This window comes from Vicia villosa, linkage group LG1, assembly GCF_029867415.1.
Source record: "Vicia villosa cultivar HV-30 ecotype Madison, WI linkage group LG1, Vvil1.0, whole genome shotgun sequence".
NCBI lineage: Eukaryota > Viridiplantae > Streptophyta > Magnoliopsida > Fabales > Fabaceae > Vicia > Vicia villosa.
This window is the reverse complement of record NC_081180.1, coordinates 169,550,258-169,576,364: the sequence shown is the minus strand read 5'-3', so window position 1 is coordinate 169,576,364 and position 26,107 is coordinate 169,550,258. Positions and strand designations below refer to the sequence as shown.

Here is a 26,107-nt window from a genome sequence, read left to right as displayed (position 1 = left end):
AATGAGTTTATGTCAAGTATAGTTATATGACATAAATAGATATCAATTATATTTTGTAAAAAAATCAATTGGTAGAAATATGAATTAAAAATAAAACCCGATAGAAAAATCGACTTTTGTTTTTCAGTAAAAAGTTTGTAACACATTTTAGTAAGTTAAATTACACTTAAATGATTAGAATTAAAAAAAAAATATAAAAATATAGAATCAATTCTACTTGCAAATCCTCTATTTAATAATTCTTTTATATAAACTAAATAATCTAACTCTATTTAATAGTTTCTTTCTATAAACTAAATGATCCAACTTTTATTATTTTTTACTTCTAAATTAAGCGTCCGTGAAATATTAAAAAGAAAATCATACCATTTATAACTTAATATTTTTACTATAACTCTAATATTTTTAATACATAAATCATTTAATAATGGTATTAAATTATGCATAAATTGATGTTACAACTGTCAAAAGTCTTTTTATAAGAAAAATCAATAGAATTAAGGGTTAAATATGTTTTTGGTCCCTATAAATAACCCAAAATCTTATTTTAGTCCATATAACATTTTCGTTCAAAGCCCGATCCACATAAAGTTTCCCGTCTCCAATTTTAGTCCCTAGCGTCAACTTTCATTAACGGAAGCTGACGTGGCACGCTACGTGGAAGACAACTTGGCACAAATTTTAAAACGCATTAGATTGAGGGGGTTTTAAACCTCCTCTAAATAAACCCAGAAAACTTTAGGAACAAAGTTTTCACAGACATTTTATCAAACACCTTAGATGCACCATTTAAAATTACAAATTCATTAACAAATTCCATTAAAACCTTCACAAATTCAAACCTGTAAACAATACAAACCGAACCAATTCCATCAACCACAAATTTCACACCTGTAAACAATACAAACCGAACCAATTCTATAGGAACAAATTCCATCAACCAAGTCAAAAGGTCCCAATAAATTGACAAGACTAATTTTGAAATTCACAAAAGAGATATAGTTGAGAGCACCCGTTGTATTGTTCTTCCTCAACCTCGACTTCCTCATGCCTTAGGTCTTTTGATGGGGAGAAGAAGCAATATGCAATATATCCCAAATACTAGAGGACTAGAAGTTATATATTTTGATGACCATTGTATTATACTAAAATATATATTACACTATATAATATATGGATTGAAAATTAAGGGGAATTATCTTCTATGTTATATAAGTCCACGTTTGAAAATGAAGGGGAGTTTTCTTATCAATTATGATGCTATTCCTATTATAACACTTATTGTCAATCTCAAATAAGTTTTTGTATTGGGGAAAATTGTACACTAACTAAGGATCTAATATAGAAATACACACAAGACAACCTAAGGATCTTAAGATAGGAAGCATGATTTGTGATTCAGTCCGTTTTGCATGCATCGACGAAAATACTTAGAAATATATTTGCTCAAGAAAACAAGTTTTGTGAATTGTGTATCATCATGTAGATTTGAGTATTCTGCTTTGAATATCATGGGAAAAACCAGTTCTCTCTTGTTTCTAAGAAAATCTTATTGATTTTTACCATATTTTATGAGCAATAGTTCTAAGAAGATTAAAAGAAGCTGCACTTGCACATTATAATCATTTTTATCTGCTCTGCAGTTTATGTTATTTGTATACATGGATGGTTGTGAGTGGTGGTTATTACATTTTGCTATTACTATTTTAATTGCTTTTGCTATTTCGTTTTGTTTTGTGCTCCCTGATACGACCTTACTTAAGTGCTTTTTTGTTGTTGTTCTTCATGAAATGTTCAGAATGCTGGATCTCAAGGGTTCAACCCAGGCTTAATAGTTCTACTTGTTGTTGGAGGGTTGCTATTAACATTCCTCATTGGAAACTTTGTCCTCTACTCTTATGCACAGAAGACTATTCCTCCTAGGAAAAAGAAGCCAGTCTCCTAGGAATTGGTTCGGTTTATATTGTTTACAGGTTTAAATTTGTGAAGGCTTTAATGGAATTTGTTAATGAATTTGCAATTTTAAATGGTGCATCTAAGGTGTTTGATGAAATGTCTGTGAGAACTTTGTTCCTAAAATTTTCTGGGTTTATTTAGAGGAGGTTTAAAACCCCCTCAATCTAATGCGTTTTAAAATTTTTGCCAAACTGTCTTCCACGTAGCGTGCCACGTCAACTTCCGTTAATGAAAGTTGACGGCAGGGACCAAAATTGGAGACGAAAAACTTTATGAGGATCATTCTTTGAACGAAAATGTTATAGGGACTAAAACAAGATTTTGAGTTATTTATAGAACCAAAAACATATTTAACCCTAGAATTAATAAAGCTGATAGTACAGAAGTCACATCAACTCATAACTTCAGGCAGTAGAATGCAAAACTGTTTTCCCATTACTTCTAGTCATGTCTGATAAGTTACAGTCTTTTTCTAATAAAAATTTCATAAGTGAATTTTCAGGTTATACCTAAACGAAATAAAGTAACCAAGTAAACAAAATAAATTTAATATATTTATTATAGAGTTAAATAAGTTTTAAGTTCCTATAACTATGATAACTTTCAATTTTAGTTCCTGTAAAATTTTTCTTCAAATAATGGTCCTCGCAATGTTTTCCGTCCCTATTTTTAGTCCCTCCCGTTAAATTTCACTAACGGAGGCTTATGTGGTACGCCACGTGTAACGCCACGTCAATTATAGTCAATACTAATTAAAAATAGGTAGATTGCGGGGGTTTTAAACCCCCTTTAAATAACTTAAAAACTAGAAATTTACAGGATTTTTCTAGTTTGATTATAGGTGATGTCTAAGGTGTCACCTCTATTAAATACCTCATGGGTAAGTCATTTAATCTAAATCGTATGATTATTTCAATGGACAAGATTTGTTAAAACTTAAAATGGGAAGTACATGTGTATTTGATCACACATTTTCATAAGATATCTGAAAACATTATTGACCGACTCTATCAATCTTTCAGAGCATCTTTCACCTTTTATTCCTCCTCCAAAATTAATCTTTCCAGATGTCATAAATCCTCGTCTAGCTTTTCTATAGTTTTTGGTTTGTTCCAATGCAGAGTTTTCCTCTTCTTCAATTGAAAAGTCTGATTAGTTTGTTTAACTTTTTTCTTTTTATGTTTATTATAGATTCAAAAGTACTTCCCCTAGTTTCGTTTCTTTCACATCTCTTATTTTTTTTTGACAATATGTTGCAATGGATTGTAATTGGTGTATTTAGAATAAGGTTTCACTGCGTATGCCATAATCGTGAACCGTTGCTAATATATTTTATTTTAGGTATTTCCGAAAATTCAACATATATGGCTTCCAAAAGATGAAGATTAGAAGAAATATTAATAAGAGATGAATAAAGGCTTATCTTTAACAAAGCAAAAAAGAATCAATGCTAAACAAACCAGATAAAACCTCCACATATGGCTAATTTCATAAACTCGGATCCAACCCATCAAGTTACATAACTCCTTAAAACAATTTCTTTTGCAATCATGTAGAAAAGGTATGCAATTGAACAATCAATCTCTCTTTCACATAAAGAATTCAACTATGTAGCTTACTCACTCAAACTATTGAATATAGAGTTTTGATGGAATAAAAAGGAAAGATAACAAATTGGATTGTGCATAAAAATTTAATTTAATCATGGTCTCAATTTTATATTTTAAAAATAAAAAATCTGAACCCTTCTTTCTTACGGTTATGTCATAAACATAAAATTGGAGTTGTTTGAACCCTTCATCAATCCAAACCATGAAAGAAAGTGGGTTTGGTGACAATTTAGATTTTTTATTTTCAACAACATCAAAAGATTGTGTCTTGTGGGTATAAACCAAAGAAGATTCTGACTATGATCTTTAGTGTTTGGTGTTTGGAGAGGAAGCACAATGGGAGAAGCAGGAGATTGTTGAGGTTGTGGACGAGGGCAGAAGAGATCAGTGGGAAAAAAGTTGTATTGTTGAAGACCAGCCATCAAAGAGTGAAAGGGAAAAAATTTCTTTTCCTTGTCGGTGTTTACAATTACGATGTCTACAATAGAGGGTACACCTTAGACATCACCTTTAATCAAACTAGAAAAATCATGTAAATTTATGGTTTTTTAAGTTATTTAAAGGGGGTTTAAACCCCCCGCAATCTATCTATTTTTAATTAGTATTGACTTTAAATAACGTAGCATTACACGTGACGTGCCACGTAAGCCTCCGTTAGTGAAATTTAACGGGAAGGACTAAAAATAGGGACGGAAAATATTGCGAGGACCATTGTTTGAAGACAATTTTTGCAGGGACTAAAATTGAAAGTTGCCATATTTATAGGGACTAAAAACTTATTTAACCCTTTATTATATAATAATCACGAAAACATGGTAGATATGCTGCTACTAATTCAGACAGACAGGTCAATGAATTTTCATATCATCAATAAATTAGTAATAAACATCAAAATCATATACCTCTTGTGTTTCTTTGGTGCCTGCTTCTCAGACTTTTTGATTGAAGGATCTGCACGAATAGCAGCATGAACCTTCTTGTAAAATTCCTTAATTCCGTTATTTTTGTCAACTTCTATCCCTTTCTTGATATATTGACTGAAGTGAGTTTGATATTTTCTGGTTCATCTTAAATCAATGGATACAAAATAATATTACAAAGTTGATCAAAAAAGTCATCAAAACAACATAAGATGAATTACTTAGCGACCAAATAAAAAAGATGGGCAAAAACACTAACAGAAGCGCATAAATCAAGTCCAAGCACAAGTTTAACAATTTACACATTACCTTCAATATTTTACTTCTCTGTTTAAGATCTTCGAAATTCTTTTGCATATCTTTTGCAGCAGCTGCATCATTTTCGACCTTCATTGTCTTGTATCTGACTGCAAAGTTCAATTTAAGTTAGCATTTTAATGTTAAATTCATATGCATAAGCAAATCAAATAAATTTAAATCTTAAACAGCTTTTAACCAACTATCAATGTGTATTACTTCTCCATGTTTCTTCTACATTTTGAAGGCATAATCCCTATTTCTCTTTCTCTTTATGGTGTTGAGCAGTAAGTGAGTCAATCTTTATTTCTAAAATCATTATCGGCTGCTTGACACTTTCAAGGGCAGTGTCTCTGAAATTAATAAAATGAGAGGTGGTGATTGCTCCACATTAAACAACAAAAAAGGTAACTATTATTAATCCCCAAACCATAGCACAAATCAATAGAAAAAAAAAAAGATGCAAATATAAAATTCCATTATCTTATTCTAAAGAATATATTCTATAATAGTAAAGACATTAATTCATTAAGTTGTACATAAACGAAAGAACTAAAGCATCATAAACATAAACATTTCCATGGAATCAAAACTGGAAGAATATTGGTTTAAAGTTTTCAATAGTTGCAGCAGAAATATGACCAGTACTTTTGGAAGCATCAAGCTCACCACTTAATTTTTCCACCTATTACGAATAAGATATAAATTCATGAATTCAAACAAAATAAGATATAATGAATTGATTAATAATGAACAAATGGAAGAAGATGCACCTAAAAGAAAAACTTAGAAACATCAAACAATTATACCTTGAGGCTCTTTAACCCTTGTATTAATCAGTAGAACAACGATTGTGCCATCTCCCTTATGATTGGTGTAATATTCGTAAAGTTGCACAACAAGTTTACCCCATAGAGTAAATTGGATAACTTCTTTACTACATCCAAAAACATTTTGAAGCAGTAAGTGGTTAACCCAATGTATAGAGTTATGAAGATAAAAAATGATATCGAAGATACCTCATGTCAGTAACTGTAAAACGAATTTGCTCTTGTTGTTACCAGCAATTATTTGGGAATGAGAGATCTTAGTTACTCCTCCAACAATATCTATATAAAATGTTAAAGAATGTAGTCAATAACCTTGCCAGATAAACAGAATTAAAACTAGGATAAATTAGAATACATGTCAAACTCGCCAACCAACACATTAGACTTAAATCTTCCACCAGTTATTGAATCCAAACCAAGAATGATAAGGTAGTGTACAGGAATCTCAGTCAATTCTTTCTTTTTAACCGAAGGTGAACCACAAAACACCAATTTGAAACTATGGTTGGTAGACTTAAAAGAAAAACCATTGTTTGAAACCTTAAAATTTTGCATGATCTATGAACATCCAACTTGAAGTTGCATCTGAAATTTCTGAACCAAAAAAGGAGGCACAATCCCCTGAATCATATCTAGCTACAAAACAACAGACAAACAACTAATTAGATTTCACTAAATTTAGTTGTTTTTTAATTACGGTAATGAACAAAAAATTTACCTTTAAATCAACCAAAATCATCTCCAAGTGTTCTTTGTTCGAAGCACTGGTAACACTCCATAGATGTTCACATCTAACGGCTATCTTCCATAAATCCTTTGAATCATTGATATCTTTGACAGCTTCAATAGATCTAGCCATAGTTTTTTCACTCTGATGAGAACAATACATTACAGTTAGAAACCATAGAAACAGTAAAAGAATGGATAATATTAATCAAAAGAGTTTCGTAATAACCTAATGAGATGTTGAAACGATTTTCGTAAACAATTGGTGGTGATCTTGTAATGATTTTCATAGAGAGAAGTTATTAGGGTGAAATAATGTTGTTGATAGTAGAATTATGGAAAAAATTTAAGCTTTAATAGAGATAGAAAACAATTGGGGGAATTTGAAAACCATCGTTTTATATTCTCGAAACAATTGTAGTTTCGGTACTGCCAAGAATATGGAGAGTCTGCGTATTTGAAGAAACAATCGAATTGTTTTAGTCCTGTTTTGATGCCACGTTATTAGGGAGAGATGAAAAGTCTAGGGTTTAGTGTACATTATTATATGCATTCAATTCAAATGAAATAAATAAATAAATCATACAAAAAATATATAAAAAATGTAACAAATTGCCACACTATTTGGGAGCACCATGATACATGAACATGTAATCTATAGTGCTTCTTCTGTCAACTCTTTCTCCACACCAGTCAGAGTCTAGATAAAAAATAAGCTCAACAACATCTGACCTTCAAGATGGAAACACAATTCCATGCTTCAGAGTCCCCTTTACATACTTGAGGATTCTGACAGCAGCTTGATAATGTGACCATTTTGGTTTACTCATAAACCTACTCATCATATCAATTACATAATATATGTCAGGTCTGATATTGCACAAATATCTTAGAGAGCCAACCAACAATTTGAAGGTTGTAATATCTACATCCTCACCATCTGGATCAGAGTCCAATTTGTGGGTTGTTTCTACAAGTGTGACTGCAGACTTACTATTCATTAGATCAAACCTCTTTAGCAGCTCAAGCTCATACTTCAGCTGATGCATAATAATTTCCTTTTTAGAGCGTATAATCTTAATCCCTAGAACATATATCAAACTGTCAAACTAAGTTATATCAAATGCATTCATCAACACCTTCTTGAACTTGTTTATTTCAGTAATACAACTTCTTGTTAGCAATATGACATCTATATAAAGACACACTAGAATTACATTCCCCTCAGAGGTATGCTGCAAATGCAAACCATACTCTATTTCACATTTTCTAAATCCCTAATGCTTGAAAAATTAATCAATTTTCAGATTTCAAGCTTTTAGGGATTGCTTAAGTCCATACAAAACTTTAGGCAGCTTGTAAACCATCCCTTCTTTATTCTGTATCGCAAACCCAAGAGGTTGTAACACATATACTTCTTCTTGCAATGGACTAATAAAAAATGATGACTTCACATCTAAATGTATTAGAGCTAATTTCTATTTGCAGCTATATCAATCACCAATCTTTTTGTTTCATGTCTAGCTATAGGTGAAAACACTTCAAAGTAGTCTAAACCATATTTATGTAAAAATCTTCGACCTACTAACCTTTCTTTATGCTTTGAAATTAATCCACCTGGCTTTAGCTTTATCTTGAAAATCCAACTCGCCCTGATGGCTTTCTTGTTCTTTGGTAGAACAATCAATTTTCTCATGTCTTGTTTCTTTCGATTGCCTTAAGTTCTTCCTTCATGGCGTTTATTGCTAGGGACCAAAAAGTACTATTTTTCATATTTCATTATTGTTCCCTTTAACCAATTTTCATTAAGTTTTCACAATTTTATTTGCACAATTTAATAAATATGTGATTACGTTTGTTTTAAGTAGGTTTGAATGGATATTTCACTTTATTTGTTAGTTTTGTAGACTTTTGGCAATACTATTGGATGAATTATCATGTAAGAAAGAAATTCAAGGAAAAGAAAGCAAAGGAGTGGAAACTCAAGCAGTTCGCGCCGCGTCCATAAGTTGGTGTCGCGCACTGATCGTAAACTGCCAGCTATTTTTAACTTCAAAACCCGACTTTTGGATAACCCATCTTTATGGGGTGGCACGGAAAGAAAAGAAAACAACTTTTTGGGCCAAGTGTGTGATTGGTTGCATGTCTTTGGAAAGAGAATATCAATCATTATCTTTTGTTTTATTAGAAGGAGAGAAAAGGGGTTTTGGATATATTATCTTGTAACTTTAGATCTAGGGGGAACGAACACTACACACTCCATGAGAGATTTTTAGAGAAAAACTTGATATCCATGGATTCTTCTCCTTTTCTTGTGATGTCAACTATGGTGATGAGTAGCTACATCCCATTTTGGCAAGATTAAGGTAGTAGCTATTCTTATTGACTATGTAACTCCTTTAACTATCTTTTGTGAACTATCTTGATTATTGAAATAGATTGGTACTTTTGTTCTATATTGAGTATTAGAGTTGAATAGTAGACCGAAAGGTATTATTCAAATCTTGATCTAGAGCATTCTTTCAAGTAATGGATAAATTGTAGAAATAGATTTATACATTACTTTTCTATTCGTATCAAACATTCAAGATTTCTATATTGGTGGCTTAGATGGAGAAAATGTCTAAGGGTTAATATAGTGACTATCACAATCTCATTTAGACATAAATGTTATTGAGAGGATGCTAGAACATTTTCATTAATTTTGTGTTCACTTATTGATTGTTAACGGAACATAGAAAATAAGGATAGTGAAACCCAACTCTTGCCAATATATTTTCATTTGATACAAGTTTTGTTTTATTGCTTTATTTTTATTCTAATTAGAGAGATTACAACTCAAACCAAAACAACTTTGTCACCCTTTAAACTTGAAACGATTGTAGCTATAGAACGGCGGTAATATCACCCAATCTCTATGGATATGATATAAAAATATTTGCCTTGAATGTAATATACTATTCAACATTTATCCACACATTATTTTTGAGAGCCTTATAATTGCTGATTAATTCAACATCCATCATCATGGCACAATGAATGACTTCACCTTCAGAATCAGTCTCATTGTTTTGTAGCAACTCCAAATGTGCAAGTCTCCTTGGTATCTGTATAATTTACTATGGCCTTTAGAACTTCCAAGTTCACCTTTAGATCCAAGTCTCCTTCAGAAGTTCCACATTCAGAGGTTGGGCCACCTTTAGACGTTGTACCACCTTCAGAGGATGGACCATATTTAAAGGTTGTACCACCTTCAAAGGATGGATTACCATCAGACATTGGACTACCATCAGAGTCTGAGTCACCTTCAGACTTTGAGTCACATTCAGACTCACCTTCAGGTTGAGAATCACCTTCACATTCAGCTTCAGATTCAAAATCTCCTTTAGAGTCAGGATCTCCTTCGGAGGCAGATTCTCCTTCAAAGACATCTTCGAATACACCTTCATCTCCAAAAGTAGAATCAGACTTGTACAATTTCCCGTGTTTTTTATTCTTTCATTCTCACATCTCTGCTGAAAACAACTCTATTAGTGACTGGGAAGTAGAGTTTATCAACACATGTAAAGTGGTAATCTATAAGCAACACGAAATTGCTTCTACCATCCAATTTCCTTTTAGTGGTAGTTGGTACATGTTTATAACGAATAGAACCAAACACCTTCAGATGGCTCACATTTTTCTTTCTTCCAGTCCACTTCTCCAAAGGAACTATTTCCTTTAGCTTATTAGTTGGATTATTTTGAGCACATAATTTACTGTAGCAATAGCTTTACCCTAAAATGAGTGAGACGAATTATTTACTTTCAACATGCTTCTGGTCATGTCAAGCAGAGTTATGTTTCTTCTTTAAGAAATATCATTTTGTTATGGAGTGTATGGAGAAGACACCTCACTCTCAACACCATTCTCCTCACAGAGCTTCTTGAACTCTATAGAGTTGAACTCACCTGCACCATCGGTTATGAAGATCTTCAACCTTTGTCCACTTTGATTTCCGGCCTTCACTTTGAACTTCTAAAATTGACAAAACACCTTATATTTGAACTTTATGAGTGATACCCATGCCACTCTGGTGAACTCATCCAAAAATGACACAAAGTAATTGTTCCCTCCAAGTGAAGGTAATTTAATTGGACCGCATACATCAAAATACACCACACCAAAAGCACGAGTTCCGTTTGAAGGAAATTTTGACGAGAAAGGAAATCTTGGTTATTTTACGTTCATGCATACATCCCATGATTTCTTTGGTGCCACAACATTTGGAATTCAAAGTACCAGATTCTTTGAGTTCTGATGCCCTAAGCTTCTGAAGTTCAAATGACTGAATCTCTTGTGCCATAACTCAATCTCCCTTGCAACATTAGTTACACTAAGGCATTGAGTGTCAGTTGTTTCAACATTCACCTTGAATGTCCTATTTCTTACTAGTTCAGACTGCATAATCCACCTTTGATTACAGTCATACAACTTTAAAATATCTTCCTTCACGGTTACTGAAAAACCTTTCACTTAGATGACCTACACTCATCGAACTACTCTTCATGCCAGAAACATATCATACATGTTTGATCAGAGCGACTTTTTCATTCTGCAACTTCACTTTGACATTTCCTATTCCTTTAGCATCCAGATACTTATCATTAACACATTTGATCTTGATATTTTTACCAGAGTCAAAATCAACAAGCCATTGTTTGCTTCCAGTTTGGTGATTTGAGTAGCCAGTGTCCACATACCCCTAGTGTACCATATTTTCACCTTCATTCTTAGATTCCATCAATAACACATGTTTATCCTCTAAATCTCATATGTCTATATTGGCTTCTTCACACTTGTTTTCTTTGTTTGACCAGCAATCAGAGGCAAAGTGGCCAATGTTAGAACATGAAATGTTCTGATCATATTTTTTAGTTTTTATGATAACATTAGATATGAATTTTGTATAAGACAATATGGTATTCTAATAAATTGTTTTTTCCATTTCATGATAGTTTGAGGTAAATCACCTATGAGGGTGGACTGGAGGTAGTTTGAGTTCAAACGAACCAGGATAAAAATAATCGTGTTCATTATTTTTATCTGCCAAAAAGAAACAACCCTTATTAAATCTCCCCCCCCCCCCCCATTTCTAAGTGTTTTTCACTCCTTTAATTGGCATCAGAACGCCTTGGTTCTTGGTGCAAGCACTTAACAGTGTTAGATAAAAGATTCAGGAGAAAAACACACGCAAATGGCAGCTCCAATACCACCTCATACTGAACAAAATAACAATGGTAGTAACAGTTTCAATGGATACAACAGACCACCAGTCTTTAATGGTGAAAATTTTGAGTATTGGAAAGATAGGCTAGAAAGCTACTTTCTATGTCAAGATGGTGCCTTTTGGGACTTGGTGCTGGATGGTTACAAACATCCTGAAGCTAGTGGAGTCAAGATCAGTAGACAGGCTATGAGTGATTGTCATACCCCAATTTTTGACCTAAGATACCACCTCATATCATCTGCATATGCATCATTTGCATCTCTAACAAATTGCATAGCTTGTGTTTGCTACTTGTACTCAGCAGGGTTTAATCAAGAAATCACTCATCAGTACACTACGCCATAAAAGCTATTTAATAGCACTTTCTTTTGTTTTTGATAGCGCTTAAAAGCGCTTTTAACCACGCCGCTATTGTAATTGTTTTTATTTAATAGCACTTTAAAAGCGCTATTAAAGTACGTGTTCTTAATAGCGTTTTTACGTAAGCGCTACTGAAGTGGGCACTTTGCACTTCATAGTACGTTTTTTGCTTTGATTTTGATAGCACTTTCAAACAAAGCGCTATTATAGGACACATGTTTGATAGCACTTTCAAACAAAGCGCTATTATAGGACACATATTTGATAGCACTTTTAAACAAAACGCTAATATATGGCACATGTTTGATAGCACTTTTTAACAAAACGCTAATATATGACACATGTTTGATAGCGTTTTCTCTTAAAAGTGCTATTATAAAATGATTCATTAATAGCAATCTCTATAAAACATTTATAGTGCACCTATTTTTGTTGTCCACAAAATCATTCTTTTGGTGTGCAAATATCAAAAAATTACATTCAATTCAATACCAGATAACATTTAAAACCAAATCCACTTATTAACAAATATCATAACATTTTAATGTACTAAAAAAAAGAGGGTGTTTGCATAGTCAAATTTGTATATGCATGCATTAATTCAAACTAAGAATACTTCAAGCCTAAAGCAAACAATCATATTCTCTAAACAAAACACCTAAAAAAACAAGGACACCAAAACAGCACCTAGTAGTAACTAGTAACCACACTTCACGAACCAAAAGCGCCAAACTCACACCTAATAGTCAAACTCACACCTAATAGTAACCACACTTCACCAACCAAAAGCGCCAAACTCACACCTAGCAGTAACCACACTTCACGAACCAAAAGCGCCAAACCCACAGATACGACCACTTAGCTAGGCAAAATAACTGCTTCTTGTTTCCTGTATCATAAAGATAATATATTTATTATGTATTGTACAATAAAAATCAATTCAAGATATATAGAGTAATTAAACATTTACAATAAAAACTAGTTTCGATGATTGATAAAAAAAATAAAGTTCAATCAAGCACAAAAGATATCATGTTTCTCTTTTGTTTAGAGTACTGAAAGTGTAACATAATTTGCTACTCTAACAGACTTGTTTTAGAGGACTAAAGGTTTAAAATATGTTGATACTCTTTCAAATAGCTACAAAATTTGACACATCCTAATGATATCTAGAGCCTACTGTTAATATTGTTTAATAATTAAAATTTATGGTAATTTATAAATGATATCTTCATTTCTCTACCCAAATTAAATAATTTTATCCTAATGATATCCAGAGCATACTGTTGATATTGGTTAATAGTTAAATTTATGATAATTTATAAATGATATCTTCATTTCTCTACCCAAATTAAATAATTTTGTACTTGCTTCCAATACATAAAAAAAATTAAAATACAAAAGAAACATTAATAAAATAACTTAAATTTTATTTTCAAAATTCTTAATTTTATCTTTAGATGTAAAACAACTTATAAGTCAGAAAGTTCAAGCCAAACACACCCTATACTGTAGATGGAGTATTCATTATTACACTATAATCATGTTTTAATTTTTAATTTTCTATTTTGTATGGTAGATTTTTGTTTTTTTTTCCACGATAGCATGTGAGACAAATTACACTTTTACTAGTGATTGGCTTGGGAGATTCGAAAGCAAACTTACATTGGTGGCTCGTTTGAATATACATTATATTATAGTATAAAATAATATAGGCTTGTCTACACTCTACATATATTTTTTTTCAAGATACCTAAAATTAGATTTAGTCATTGCATGCGACACTAACCTTGTGTGTACTAGGATGCATAAAGGTTGCTTAAAGATATCATTGTCTTCTTTGCAGTGCACTGCAGACTGCCCAAGTTATCTTCAATAGTTGTTTTTGACATGGTTCCAGATTCATCTAAATGCAACTTCTATTCTTTTCTATCAGTAACTTCTTCAGAACACCTAAAAGAATTATTTTTGTTGCAACCAACATGCTGGTCCAAAACAAAAAACATCTCCTCATTATCATTTCGACTACTAGGTTCAAAGGAGATCTTATCCTTATTGATTATAGCCTTATCTTGTCCTGCAAATAAGCCATCATTTATAATATTAGAGGATATTTTTAATAATCTCATCAATATATAATCATAAGAACACGGTAATTTTATCAAAACTAGAACAAACAGCCAAAAGTGCCTAAGTTGCACAGGAAAATACTAAATCAGATTTGTATAAGTGGCAGCAGCGCTGGACATTAAGCTATTTCTAGCTAAACACATTGAATATAGTTTAGTATATGATTATAATAATCCTTGAATATAATTTAGGACTCAACATTTTATTTTATTCTCATAAACAATTAGGTTTTAGGACTCAATATAATTTTGTTGGAACTGGAAGAACTTGCTGCAGAAAAAGGTTTGAAACAAATACTTCAAGCTACTTTACCTTATGTGCGAGCCTGCACCACATGAGTCACCTACACCATGAACTTGGATACAATCAACATATCAATTACAAAGCATCCAAATATTCTGCATAAACCAATCCAAATGTGTAACAAGTTTGAGTTCACATAAAATGCAGTACCAAAAAAAAACTATGCAGCCAGTTCAAATTTACACAGTTCAAAACCAGATGCCAATATACAATACATAACAATTTGGAAATAATATGAATATGCACAAGATCATTACCACTATTCATTTCTATCCATTTTCATTCAAAAGAGAAAGAACGAGTTGTGGGCAGAAATGCACCTACAGACCTGCAACTTACGAACAGTTCCAATGCAATTCACATCACAACCAAAACAAGTCTAAACCCATGTTCACATACCATATTCACATCGCATACATGAACATAGAATTACAAACAAGATCAGAGCACATCATTCAACTCAATTCAACAATGCAACATTATAATTAAAATGCAATTAAGTTTTCAATACCACTCATCATCAAAACATGAAGCCGATTGCAAAATATATCAGTTCATATACACCTGGTGCAGCAATACAAAATTGCATTACATATACCAAAGGCCTGCGTTTGAGATTGCGGGAGTTGGGGTAATTGGATGCTTCCCTGCGTTTAGACTAAAGAACTAAACAAAATGTGTTGTTGAAACCAATTATTGGTTAGTTCAATATAACAAAGGCCTTTAATCCATGTTGAAAGAATGGCAATCAAAGAATGAAGGCATAATCTTCTCCTACTTTGACACCTATTCCACAATGAGTGACCTCATTTAGAATCCAACTGTTCACAGTATTACTATCTGTTACTCTCTCTCAAATATCCCTGTGAATTCTGTTTTTTATTTCATGTTTTTAACCTTAAATATTAAAAAAAAAATGAATCAATTTCAGGATTTACAGATGTAAAAGCTGCTTGTCGTGGACTTGGAGAGTTGAATGCCAGGGCTCCTTGCCTGCCCGTGTCAAATCTTTGTCTTACTAGGCAAAATTATGTTTTCTGGGATCAATACCATCCTATAGAGGCAGCTTCGATTCAAACACGAATCGAAGAATCCCAGTCCATAGTCCCTATGTTTCTAAACTTCCGATTCAAATAGAACAAATAGGTAATTGAAAAAAAAAACTCAAAATAATGAAGAATTCATATATCTACCTTCGAAAATTACGGCAAAGACTTCAACTCTACTACGGTCTCAGGTAGTTTCCTCTCTCCGATGGTGAATCGATGAATCATGGTAAAGAGTACGTAAGTTCTGGGCCTACGAATAGAGAAGAGTGAATTGTTGGATTCGACGGTGTGAATGGGAGAAAGTCAGTGTTCGACGGAAGGTGAGATTTGGTGGATGACGGCGGTGAATCGATGGTGTTTCCACCGAGCTTCTTCTTGTCCGATTTAGGGTTACCGGTAGATCGACGGTGTTTCAACCGAGCTTCTTCTTGTCCGATTTAGGGTTACCGGTAGAAGACGACGAAGATGAAGAAGAATCGGTGGAAAGCAATGAGTTGTGAAAGTGGAGAAGGGAAAGCGTTTTGGTTTTTGGTGTTGTGGCCAAAAATTGTGAAGCAAAATGAAAAGTTTCCGCCAAAAAAATGTGTCTTGGTTTTTTTATTTTATTAGTTATTAATATTAATTATATATTATATATTATGAAAGCAATAGCGTTTTGTATAAACGCTAACATAGGACATCTTAGTGAATACTAATAATAACGTTTTGAAAAAAGTGTTATCTCAGTGACTAATATTAATAGCATTTTAACGAAAGTGTTATCTTAGTGTATAATATTAATAGCGTTTTGTAAAAAGAGCTATTTTATTCAAATTTAATAATAGCATTTTTTTACAAAGTGCTATCAAAATCGCATTGTCTATATCCTATAATAGCGCCCGACCATAAAGTGCTATTATAGATGTGTTTTTTCCTTTTTAATAGCATTTTTTTAAAAAGTGCTATTAAAATAGGCGATACAAAATAACAATTATAGATGGTTGCTTTAGTTTTCTCCTCTCAATACAAAGGAGAAAATCCCCATTCGAGTTCATTCCTCATTGGGTGCAGAGTCTTGTTTGACCGTTTCTTTCCAAATTCATTCATGGATAGAACCCTGTCTTTACTAGAGATTCAAATTCCGATTCCCAAATAGAGTCTTGAAGAATTGAACCATAAGAAATAACCTCATCATCTGAGCAACTTATGTCTCTTTCAAAAAGATTTTTCCTCTCTAGGAAATCAATCATGAAGACCATGTGACAATCAGGGCTTATTACTGTTCACAAGGCTGAATAACCAGTAATTTCCCTAGCAAAGTCTCTAGAATCATTTTATCACTCGGCTGATAATTGATCATGTCTTCAAAGCCGCTATCACGAGGCTGGTAGTCGGTAACCTTTTGTTCTGGTTATATTATTTTATCATGTTTATCACAATGCTGATAGTCGGTAATATTAACCGAACCCTTGAAACTCTTTTTACCATGTCAAGTCTATCACCATGCTGATAGTCGGTAATATAGTTTCATACCTTTCACCTTCGCATTATTTAACAAGTCTATCACCATGCTGATAGTCGGTAATGTAGATAGGTAAGCTTTTCTTACAAAGCTATCATTCCCCGGTGAAGCGTACACTCGCTTTCCCGAAAAGAAAAAAAAACGGATTCTCTTCCTAAAATGGATTAAGATATCCTTCCCGATCTCTTGTCTCCAATGGAGTCAGTTTTTGATATCCCCTCGGTAAAGATATCCTTACATCATTCGCAATTTTGGTATCTTAGGTCCAAAATTTGCGTCTTCTGATATTTAAGTCTCTTCCACCCTATCAAAACGAAGATTTTCAATCTTCATATCTCAGGTTGAAGAAACTTAAATAGGGGCATCTATCATACCCCAATTTTTGACCTAAGATACCACCTCATATCATCTGCATATGCATCATTTGCATCTCTAACAAATTGCATAGCTTGTGTTTGCTACTTGTACTCAGCAGGGTTTAATCAAGAAATCACTCATCAGTACAAGCAACAACCAATTAGGGTTTTTTTCTCCCTTCATCTCAAAAGAACCATCTTCATCAACAATCAACATTTGATCCTCAAAGATTCATTTCAACAAGCTTAAAGGCTTTGAATCAACCAAATTAGGGTTTTGACTGAAGACATCATACTCTTGACTTTTGCTCAAGATTTGACCTAATGGATTGGGACATGACCTCAATACTCCAAGCACATCATCTTGACCTAATCTATTGGCTCAAGACACCTCTCACACAAGGATTGATCAACAGTGAAATTTCAGGTCATCAGACTAGGGTTTTGAACTATCAGGGACTGAAATCAAGGATCACATTTGGGAAACCCTAAAAAGCTCTAGGGCATCAATCAAAGTTTTCAATCATCTTTAAATAATCCCTATGACAATATCCAATGGAAATTGTATCTCAATTCAAGATCCACAGTCATCAATTTCATCTGGTCGACAATTAGGGTTTTTGACCTAATTCATCTGAACAACTGACTTTTTAATCAGAACATGGTGCCACAACCCAAACCATGGCTCAAGGTCCTCCAATAACTCAATGTGATCCATTCATACCATTCATTTGGTGAGGATAGCTAGGTTCATTTGAAATCTCCAAAAACGCGATTCGTCTGAAAAAGTCAACTATACAAGATCACCATTGACTTTTTGGAAATTTTGGTCAACCATGACTTTTGAAGTTTTAAATCATAAATATATGATATTTAAAGTCATTTGATCAAGGAAAATCAAGAAAATCAATCAAGAATCAAAAAGTCAAAAGTTTGACTTTTCATACTTAGAAAAATTTCTAAGTGTTTTCAATGGTTTTTTCCAAACTTTGGAAGGGAATATCTCAAAATTTCACCTACAAACTGAAAAAGACTTCCAACATGAAAGTTGTAGATTTTGATCCAATGAACAACTTTGTCACATATAATTTGTTTCCATAAGATCAACCATTTAAGAGATATGGAGTTTCAAAGTTGGTATCTTTTGAAAAATTCACTTAAAACCTCATTTTCTTCAAAGTTCATGGATCTTTTTCACCCATTTCCTTAAAGGTCTTGAAGAAACTTTCAACTTGGGTTTTGAAGTACATAACAAGAGCTTTCCAAAATTTCCAAGAGCATGAAAAAATATGAAGCATAGCTATGGTTTTGAATTTTGCCATTAGTGATCATTTCACTTGAAATTTCAAGCCATTTTGCCAAAGTTATGAACTATTTTACCTTATGATGCAAGCAATGACATAAACATGCAATAATTGGAAGATATTTCTGGTTTATAGACAGATTGGAAAGAGATAAGAAGCATAGAAGATTTTAACCATGGTTTAGGTTTTAACCATTTTGCATTTAATGCAAAGATTCCATTTTATCTCCAAATGCCAAATCACCATTCTAAGATCAACTTGTATAGTCTTGCAATGCAAAACTCTTGGCCTATAAATAGAGGTTCAAATCACCTTCAAAATCACACCAAAACCTCACAAATCATAGGTTTTCTCTTTCTTTCTTAGAATGCAAGTTTCATAGTTTTCAAAGAGGTAGAAATCTCAACCTCTAAATCATTTAAGTTCTGGCCAAGATGGTGGTTCCAACAACTCATAAACATCATATGGGATGTGTTTGATCCCCTCATACACCCCAAAAACACCTAAAACTCAAAATCATCATCTCACCTCCATGTTTGCCTAAAATGAGCCTTATCATGCCAAATTCCATTCAAGCTCATTTCTGTCCAAACTAGCACTTCCAACACCTCATATATATCACATATGAACTATCCAAACACTCACCAACAATCTGAAACATCTCCATCATCAAATTCGATCCTCACTTGCTCCTACTGCAGATCGGGTTCCACACTTTGATCCAGGTGAATTCAGATCATTCCAAGCATCCAAACATGTTCCATAAGGTCCATTGAAGCTGTCCGGATCAAGAAGAAACATCTGTAACACCTCCAGGCACGATTTCAATTTCCAGTTTTTGCAAGTTTTTGAGGTAAGTGCTTTGAACTTCAAACTCCATCATACATGCATCATAAATGAAAAACTGCTTTACCATCTTGTTTCTGCACACATATGGATCATTAACCCTCAATCAATTGCATCATATCATGATCATACACGATTTCAGAATGAATCATAGAATTAGGGTTCTTCACGATTTCCAGAAAATTAATGATCTTAGAGTGAAAATAAATGAAATTAAATGGTACCATCATGTTCCTTATGAAAAATCGAGCAAGATAGGCTATTCACTTGATCCAAACAATTCAATTTTCAAAATTTTCAAATTCAAATTGGGGTGGTGTTCTTGGCGCGTTTTTTGATTCATAAGTTTTAAATTTTGGTTGGAAAATATATTTGATCAAACGCGTGTGTATTACAAGCCACAAACGTGGCTTAGTTGGCTTTTGTTTTGGTTGACAAGCATAAGGGCGTGGGTTCAAACCCTTTAGAAGACAAAACCAATTTTTTAACACTTGTTTTTCTTCATTTTTTACACAACTTCAATCAATTCATTAACCAATCAAAATTCATCATTTTCACTTCATTTTTTGTACACTTCTCATTTAATATATATATTTTATGAATATCCAAAAAATCACAAAAAAAATATTTATTTGATATATTTTTATTAGGTTTAAAATGACATGTTTTTAAGTGTTTTTCAATACTTTAAATATTGTTTTTCATTTGATTTTTCAAACCTAATCACTTGTAAATATTTTTGTGATCAAACCCTAATCTCTTAGGTCTTAATTAAGCATAAAATTTGTTTTTATCTTAATTAAGTTGACTTTTTGTCAAAATCCAAACTGTTTTTAAAACAAACGATCAAAAGTTTTTCAAACGAAACCTCGCATCTTTTTACAAAACAACCAACCATGTTTTATGAAATAAAACATGGGAATCCCTTATGGTATAAGTCCCATTCCTTTGTATAAAATTAGGTTTTTCATTGTATATACGCCTATCTTTTTATACCGCGATCGATTTGATTTAAACCCTCGAATAACAAGGTCAAAAATTAGGGTTTTCTTCAAAATCTTCGTGGGCCTCCTTTAAGGTATAAGTCCCAAGCTCTTTTGTAAATATACATTTACATAGCCAGGAATAAACTCAATGGGCCTCTCCCCGAGTATAAGTCCCGAGCCTCGTGTACATAAACTGATCATCCTTACAGGTATATTTCCTTCATAAACTCCATTGTACACACACACCTTATCATATATAACTGTTCATACTTGTTCATATTTGTTCATGTACTTGTTCATATTTGTTCGTACTTGTTCATATTTGTGATCATGTTATATATACTTGTTCAACTTAGTACAACACTAGGTTCCCCATAGCCTCCTATTGGGCTTCGTGCAAAGAATCTCCCTAGTTTAGGTTAGGATATAGAGTATGGTTTCCCGGTGAAATCGCTCTAAGAGCTCAAACCAACTATACCACGCCTCCTCTTGGGCTTTGTACAAACGACTATCCCTCCCATAGCCTCCTCTTGGGCTTACAATGCAAGGACCCTCGATTGTCCCTCCCATAGCCTTCTCTTGGGCTTAAAATGTAAGGACCCTCGGATAGCCTCCTCTTGGGCTTCGTACAAGGACCCACGGGCTTCTTAAAAGCATCCCCATAATCCAAAACAAATACCCTAGGAGATTAGACAAATATCATCTCTATGATAGGAGTATCTCTTCTGTATCATCACAATCAATCAAATTTCTTTTTTGCCACAAGGCTGGCTAATCAATCAAACCTTTTGCCACGAGGCTGGCTGATTAATCAAAGTTTTTGCCACAAGGCTGGCTTCATCGAAACTTTTGCCACAAGGCTGGCTGATTAATCAAAACTTTTTGTCACAAGGCTGACTTATCAAAAGTTTTTGCCACAAGGCTGGCTAATCAAATTTGTTTTTGCCACAAGGCTGGCTAAACAAAAAATCATCTTTATCATTCTAAGCACCATAAGTGGCACAACCCAGGTCTTATAATGAAAAGATTTCAAAGAAAAATTAAACAGATGTATGTGATGATATAGATTAGATACATCGAGCATTAAGATGACATTTGTCTCTTATCCTTTGCTTCCACTAGCATAAGTGGGAACTACGATTGCTCTGACTTTCTCAACATCCCTTTGAGAATACGTAGGCACAAGGTCTTATTCCTTGGCGAGCAAAACTTCTCCCTCAAACCACTCAAACCTTAGCACCCGTAGACCCCGAGCTACAGATGCTCTGATTCCCTCTAAGGGATATGTATGTAGGAGATTGCGATGATCTTTGCGAGCATAATCAAACAAACACCTTAGGTCCCACCTATCTCACAACACAGAACCTCCTCAATAACATAGAAAGAAATGAACATAACAAAGAAACCTATAGAGTACTATAGATACGTTGGGTGCTAATACCTTCCCTTCGTATAACCAACCCTCTTACCCAAGATCTCTCCCCCACTTTTGCATTGCTTTTAATTTTGTATTATTTGCTTTGCATATCTTTTAAGGTTATTGCAACTTTTTTCCTTTTCCTACTTTGGAAATAATAAAAAGTTTGGTCGTGACAAAAACAAAAAAAATCATTTTCTTGAGCACTCGAGCCCAAAGAAGGCATCAGGTGTCTCATCCCGATTTTTTCACGCGACAGAAAAATGGCGACTCCACTAGGGACTATCTTTTTATTGTTTCCAAAGAAAGGGTTAATTCTAATTGTTATGTTTTTCATTTCAATTCTTGTTACATGCGTGGTTCTGTTACAACTGTGGTTCTGTTACAAGTGATACATTATGGACAAATCCTAACCCGGATTAAGTACACATAAGAATTAGGTGGAGGGTATAGTCATGTATGGCATACAAGGAGTTCAGTCCTTAAAAAGCTGGCATGAGAATCCTTCCGCTCAGTGGAGGTTCCTTGTTGGTGGTATATGTTTAGCAAGTTCAGTTGCGAAGACATTATTGCTTTCATTGAACTGTAGAAGCTGAGTTGGCTGTAGAACCCATAACCCATCCTGGCCTTATTAGGTTGTGGCGCAGAAACTATTCAGGTGAAGACTTGGATTAGTTGTCATGCGGAGAGCCACACTCAGACGAGTTTTTCTTGAGAATATTTCTAGCTCACAAGTTCAGTTGTGCAAGCCGGTAATATCCGAAAGAAAAATGTAGACTCTGACGTATCAGTAGAACATGTTGTGCAAGTGATTAACCCCTAGTACTATCCCATGTTTGGTTCTCTGACCTCATGCTCGTGACGCTGGACCTTTGAACTTATGTGTACCATGTTTGAATTACCATGTTTGTAGTACCATGTTTGCGTTACCATGCTTGCATGATTATGTTTGCTTTACCATGTTTGTATATGTGGCATTCATGCATTCATGCATTCATACATTCATTAAAAATCCATCTTTTCATAAAAAAAACATGATTCTTCCAAAATTTTAGAGAATTTTTCTTTGCAAACATTATAGGATTAAGTTATGGAGTGGGTAAAAAGGTGTTATACCCCAAAATTTGCCCGCATCTTTTTTCAGAGAGAAGGCAACAGACTTCTGTCTAAAAATTGGGAGTTTCATATAATCCTGGATTTTATTTCATAAATATCCTGATTTTATGAATACTCAGTTTTTAGAATGTTTTTATACAGTATTTTGGTTCGCTGTTGAATTTATTCTTACACAAACGCCAAATACTGTTTATCACTTCACACGCTGTTTATTTGAGATATATTTTCAGATAAATAATACTGACGCAATTGGTACATAATCAAATTTTGCAGGCGCAGAGTCCGGGGATTCAGACTGTACTGGTAACAATTAAATTATTATTGGTTTTTTGTTTCCCACTAATTTTTTGTACTATATTATTTTCAAATCTTTTCCTCTCTTTTCAAATCTCTTTCTTTCAAATCAAATCCTAACTTTATTCCATACACTTTCTTTCAAATCCTACTGCCACTCAAACTTTCCTTTTTTGTACGGTATCACTTCATTCCCCAACGTCTCCATCTTTCTTTTCATTCTATATATACCCCTCATTTTTTCCATAAATTCTCACATCAAATTTCATTCACCTCCCAAATTTCTATCATACTATCTCATAATTATTTCCTCTTCTTCCCCGGCAAAAAATGGCAAAGTGGGTGGATACGTTTTTTCTTATGGTCATCACTGTTTTTACGGTGATCATGTCTTTTTTCTGTCTGCATAGTCCTGAAAAATGCGGACCTGGGATGCTTGCACTCCCGTACATCTATATATTGTTGTTTATAGCATGGGTTTTTAATCGTCATACTTAAAGTTTGTCGTATCTTTCGCTTTCAAATAACGTACCATTCATTATATTTGTCTTACTGTTCGTTATATTATGTAATATTATGTAATGTCAGTATTAAATATTGTACTATCTGTTGTACCGTCGTTTAATTATCGAGATAATATTATGTGTGTTTATTGTTAGTTAAATATTTATTTCTGTGCATTAAATCCTTTTCAATTTTATTGTCGGTAATTTCGTTCGCGTACAGTATATTTTATTTATTTATTATGATTGTGTTTTTCTAACAACTCATGTAAATAATTTTTCACCATTATCACAACAAAAACAAAAAGAGAAAAATTAACTTTAACTGTTAAGTTTTCACTTTAACTGTTACGTTAATACCCAGACAACCAGTTAACAGTCAAACCCGATGACAACACGATTCTCCGTGTTTTGTATCATCATTCAAATCAATCTTTCACATTTCAAAATTCCAAGATTTTTGTTCTAGAAGTCTTCTAATAATCACATGATCAGCAGAGACTCAACACTGCACAAAAATCAGGTACGCTTAACTGTCTCCTACACAAACAGTCCCTAACTAGGGTTTTTGTTTTTTTCAGGAGAACAAGTTTTTTGAGACCTCAAATGGATTTCATGGATCTCCATATGTCTCAAAGTACCACCAGACAAATTTTCAAACTTCGATTCGCTCGGACGCACAGTTAGCAGCTCAAACAGTCAACAGACGACCGGTTTGACCGAAAAGTCAACAGACAGTAAAAAATGAAATGTTTTGTCAACATCCATATTTTGTCAAAAGATTCATCATTTGATCAATGGTTGATCATAATTCATCAAGAAAAGTTCAGAAATCGACAAAACTCTAAGTTTCAAAATTAGGGTTTTCTCCTAAAAAGTCAACTGAACTTTGACCAGCCATAACTCTCTCCTCGTTCATCCGAAAAATTCCAACCAAAGCTTATTTTGAAGGAAACTCAATTATCTTTCAAATGAAATTGGTTCCAAGGTTATTGGATTTACCATTTGGAAAATATGAGCCAAGACATTACAGGCCATTTTCAAAGTCAACAAAAAGGTGGTTTTTTGTCAAAGCTCATAACATCAAGATAACTTCTCCAAATGCAAACAAGCTTCCAAAGTAGCTTGTAGAGGACATCTTGAGGTTTCTAAAAAGTACAAGAACTCCTTCATATGATCAAAATTGAGGGAATTATGCCTTGTTGAAGTTGGCTATTTTTTGGGAAAATGCATGAAACTAGCATTGATCAAAATTGTTTTTTTTTCAAAAGAGGCCAAGCATTCATGATCCAAACATGTTTCTAATGATGTTAAAGGGCTCCCATGACCAACATTAGGCCCATGAAATTTTTATTTCTTTTTTAATTTTATTTTATTTCATTTAAAGTTAAATTAAAAAAGAAATGGTTCAAGATAATGATTCAAGGCTTTTGTCCTTAGCTTGAGTCACCAAGTTTGATCCAAGTTCTGCAGCATAGAGGTACAGAAGACCTATGGCAAGAGGGGTGAAGAAAATTGAAGCCATGGCCAAGAAATTTAAAGCTTTTATTCATATAATATTCAAAGATTCAAAGACACTCAAGTATGGAGGAAAAGCTTGGTAGCTTAAGATTTCAGCACTCATATTGCTTATAAATGACATGAATACTTCAGCAACAAAGACACACACGAAAATCCACCAAAGAATAGCCAAGAAACTCACAAAATTTTCAAAAAAATATCAAAACTTTGTAATTTTTGTTTTTTAGTTTCCAACCATTATCAATACAAACTAATTATCCAAATCATCTTCTAAGACATAAATTAGTAAGTTTGGATCATTACTCATGTCTATATGCTCATAGAACTCATGTTTCAAAAGTAACATATTCATGCATATTTTTAACTTTTAATATCTCCATTATAAGCATGTTTAAATGAAAGATAATGCCTTTGTTATCTTTCTGAGATCATATGGAGTAGGTTTAACGTATCACATGTGAGCTTAAAGCCCTGAACCATGGTGTGCCATGTTTGAAGCTCAAAGCTTCAATCTTTTTGTTTTCATATTTAACATGCTCAAATGAAGAAACTAACCCCATATTCATGTTCAGGAGGAAATTTTAAGTGGATCTGGGCTGGTTGTTTTTTTTGTTGGTTCCATTTTTGCAGGTTATGAGCACATGTAAGTTATGGCGTTTCTGCGAAGCAAAAAACGACGGTTTAAACCGCCATAATTCGCACAGAGAAAAAGCTAAAGGAGACGAAGGTTGAAGACGACCACATGTCCAAGCGTGGTTCGCCAGTCAATATTGACTCCTCTCTCCGCTCGTGTGGCATCTTCTTGCTGGCCAG

At 33.5% G+C, this 26,107-nt stretch overlaps 1 protein-coding gene and 1 long non-coding RNA gene across 2 annotated transcripts; one reads left to right on the top strand and one right to left on the bottom strand.

The window, feature by feature from the left end:
* Positions 1-1,789: 1,789 nt before the first annotated feature.
* On the top strand, positions 1,790-1,945 carry LOC131659299 (DNA-binding protein S1FA3-like; the record flags this gene model as incomplete). Its single annotated transcript, XM_058928511.1, has 1 exon — positions 1,790-1,945. A coding segment is annotated over one exon (156 nt), but the record flags the coding sequence as incomplete, so codon positions are not given.
* A 10,286-nt stretch (positions 1,946-12,231) lies between these two features.
* Positions 12,232-16,028, bottom strand: LOC131620200 (uncharacterized). The gene is made up of 4 exons (XR_009288995.1): positions 15,595-16,028; positions 14,411-14,496; positions 13,758-14,045; positions 12,232-12,857 (listed from the first exon to the last, which is right to left on the bottom strand). It is a non-coding gene; the product is annotated as an uncharacterized LOC131620200 (long non-coding RNA).
* Positions 16,029-26,107: the final 10,079 nt, after the last annotated feature.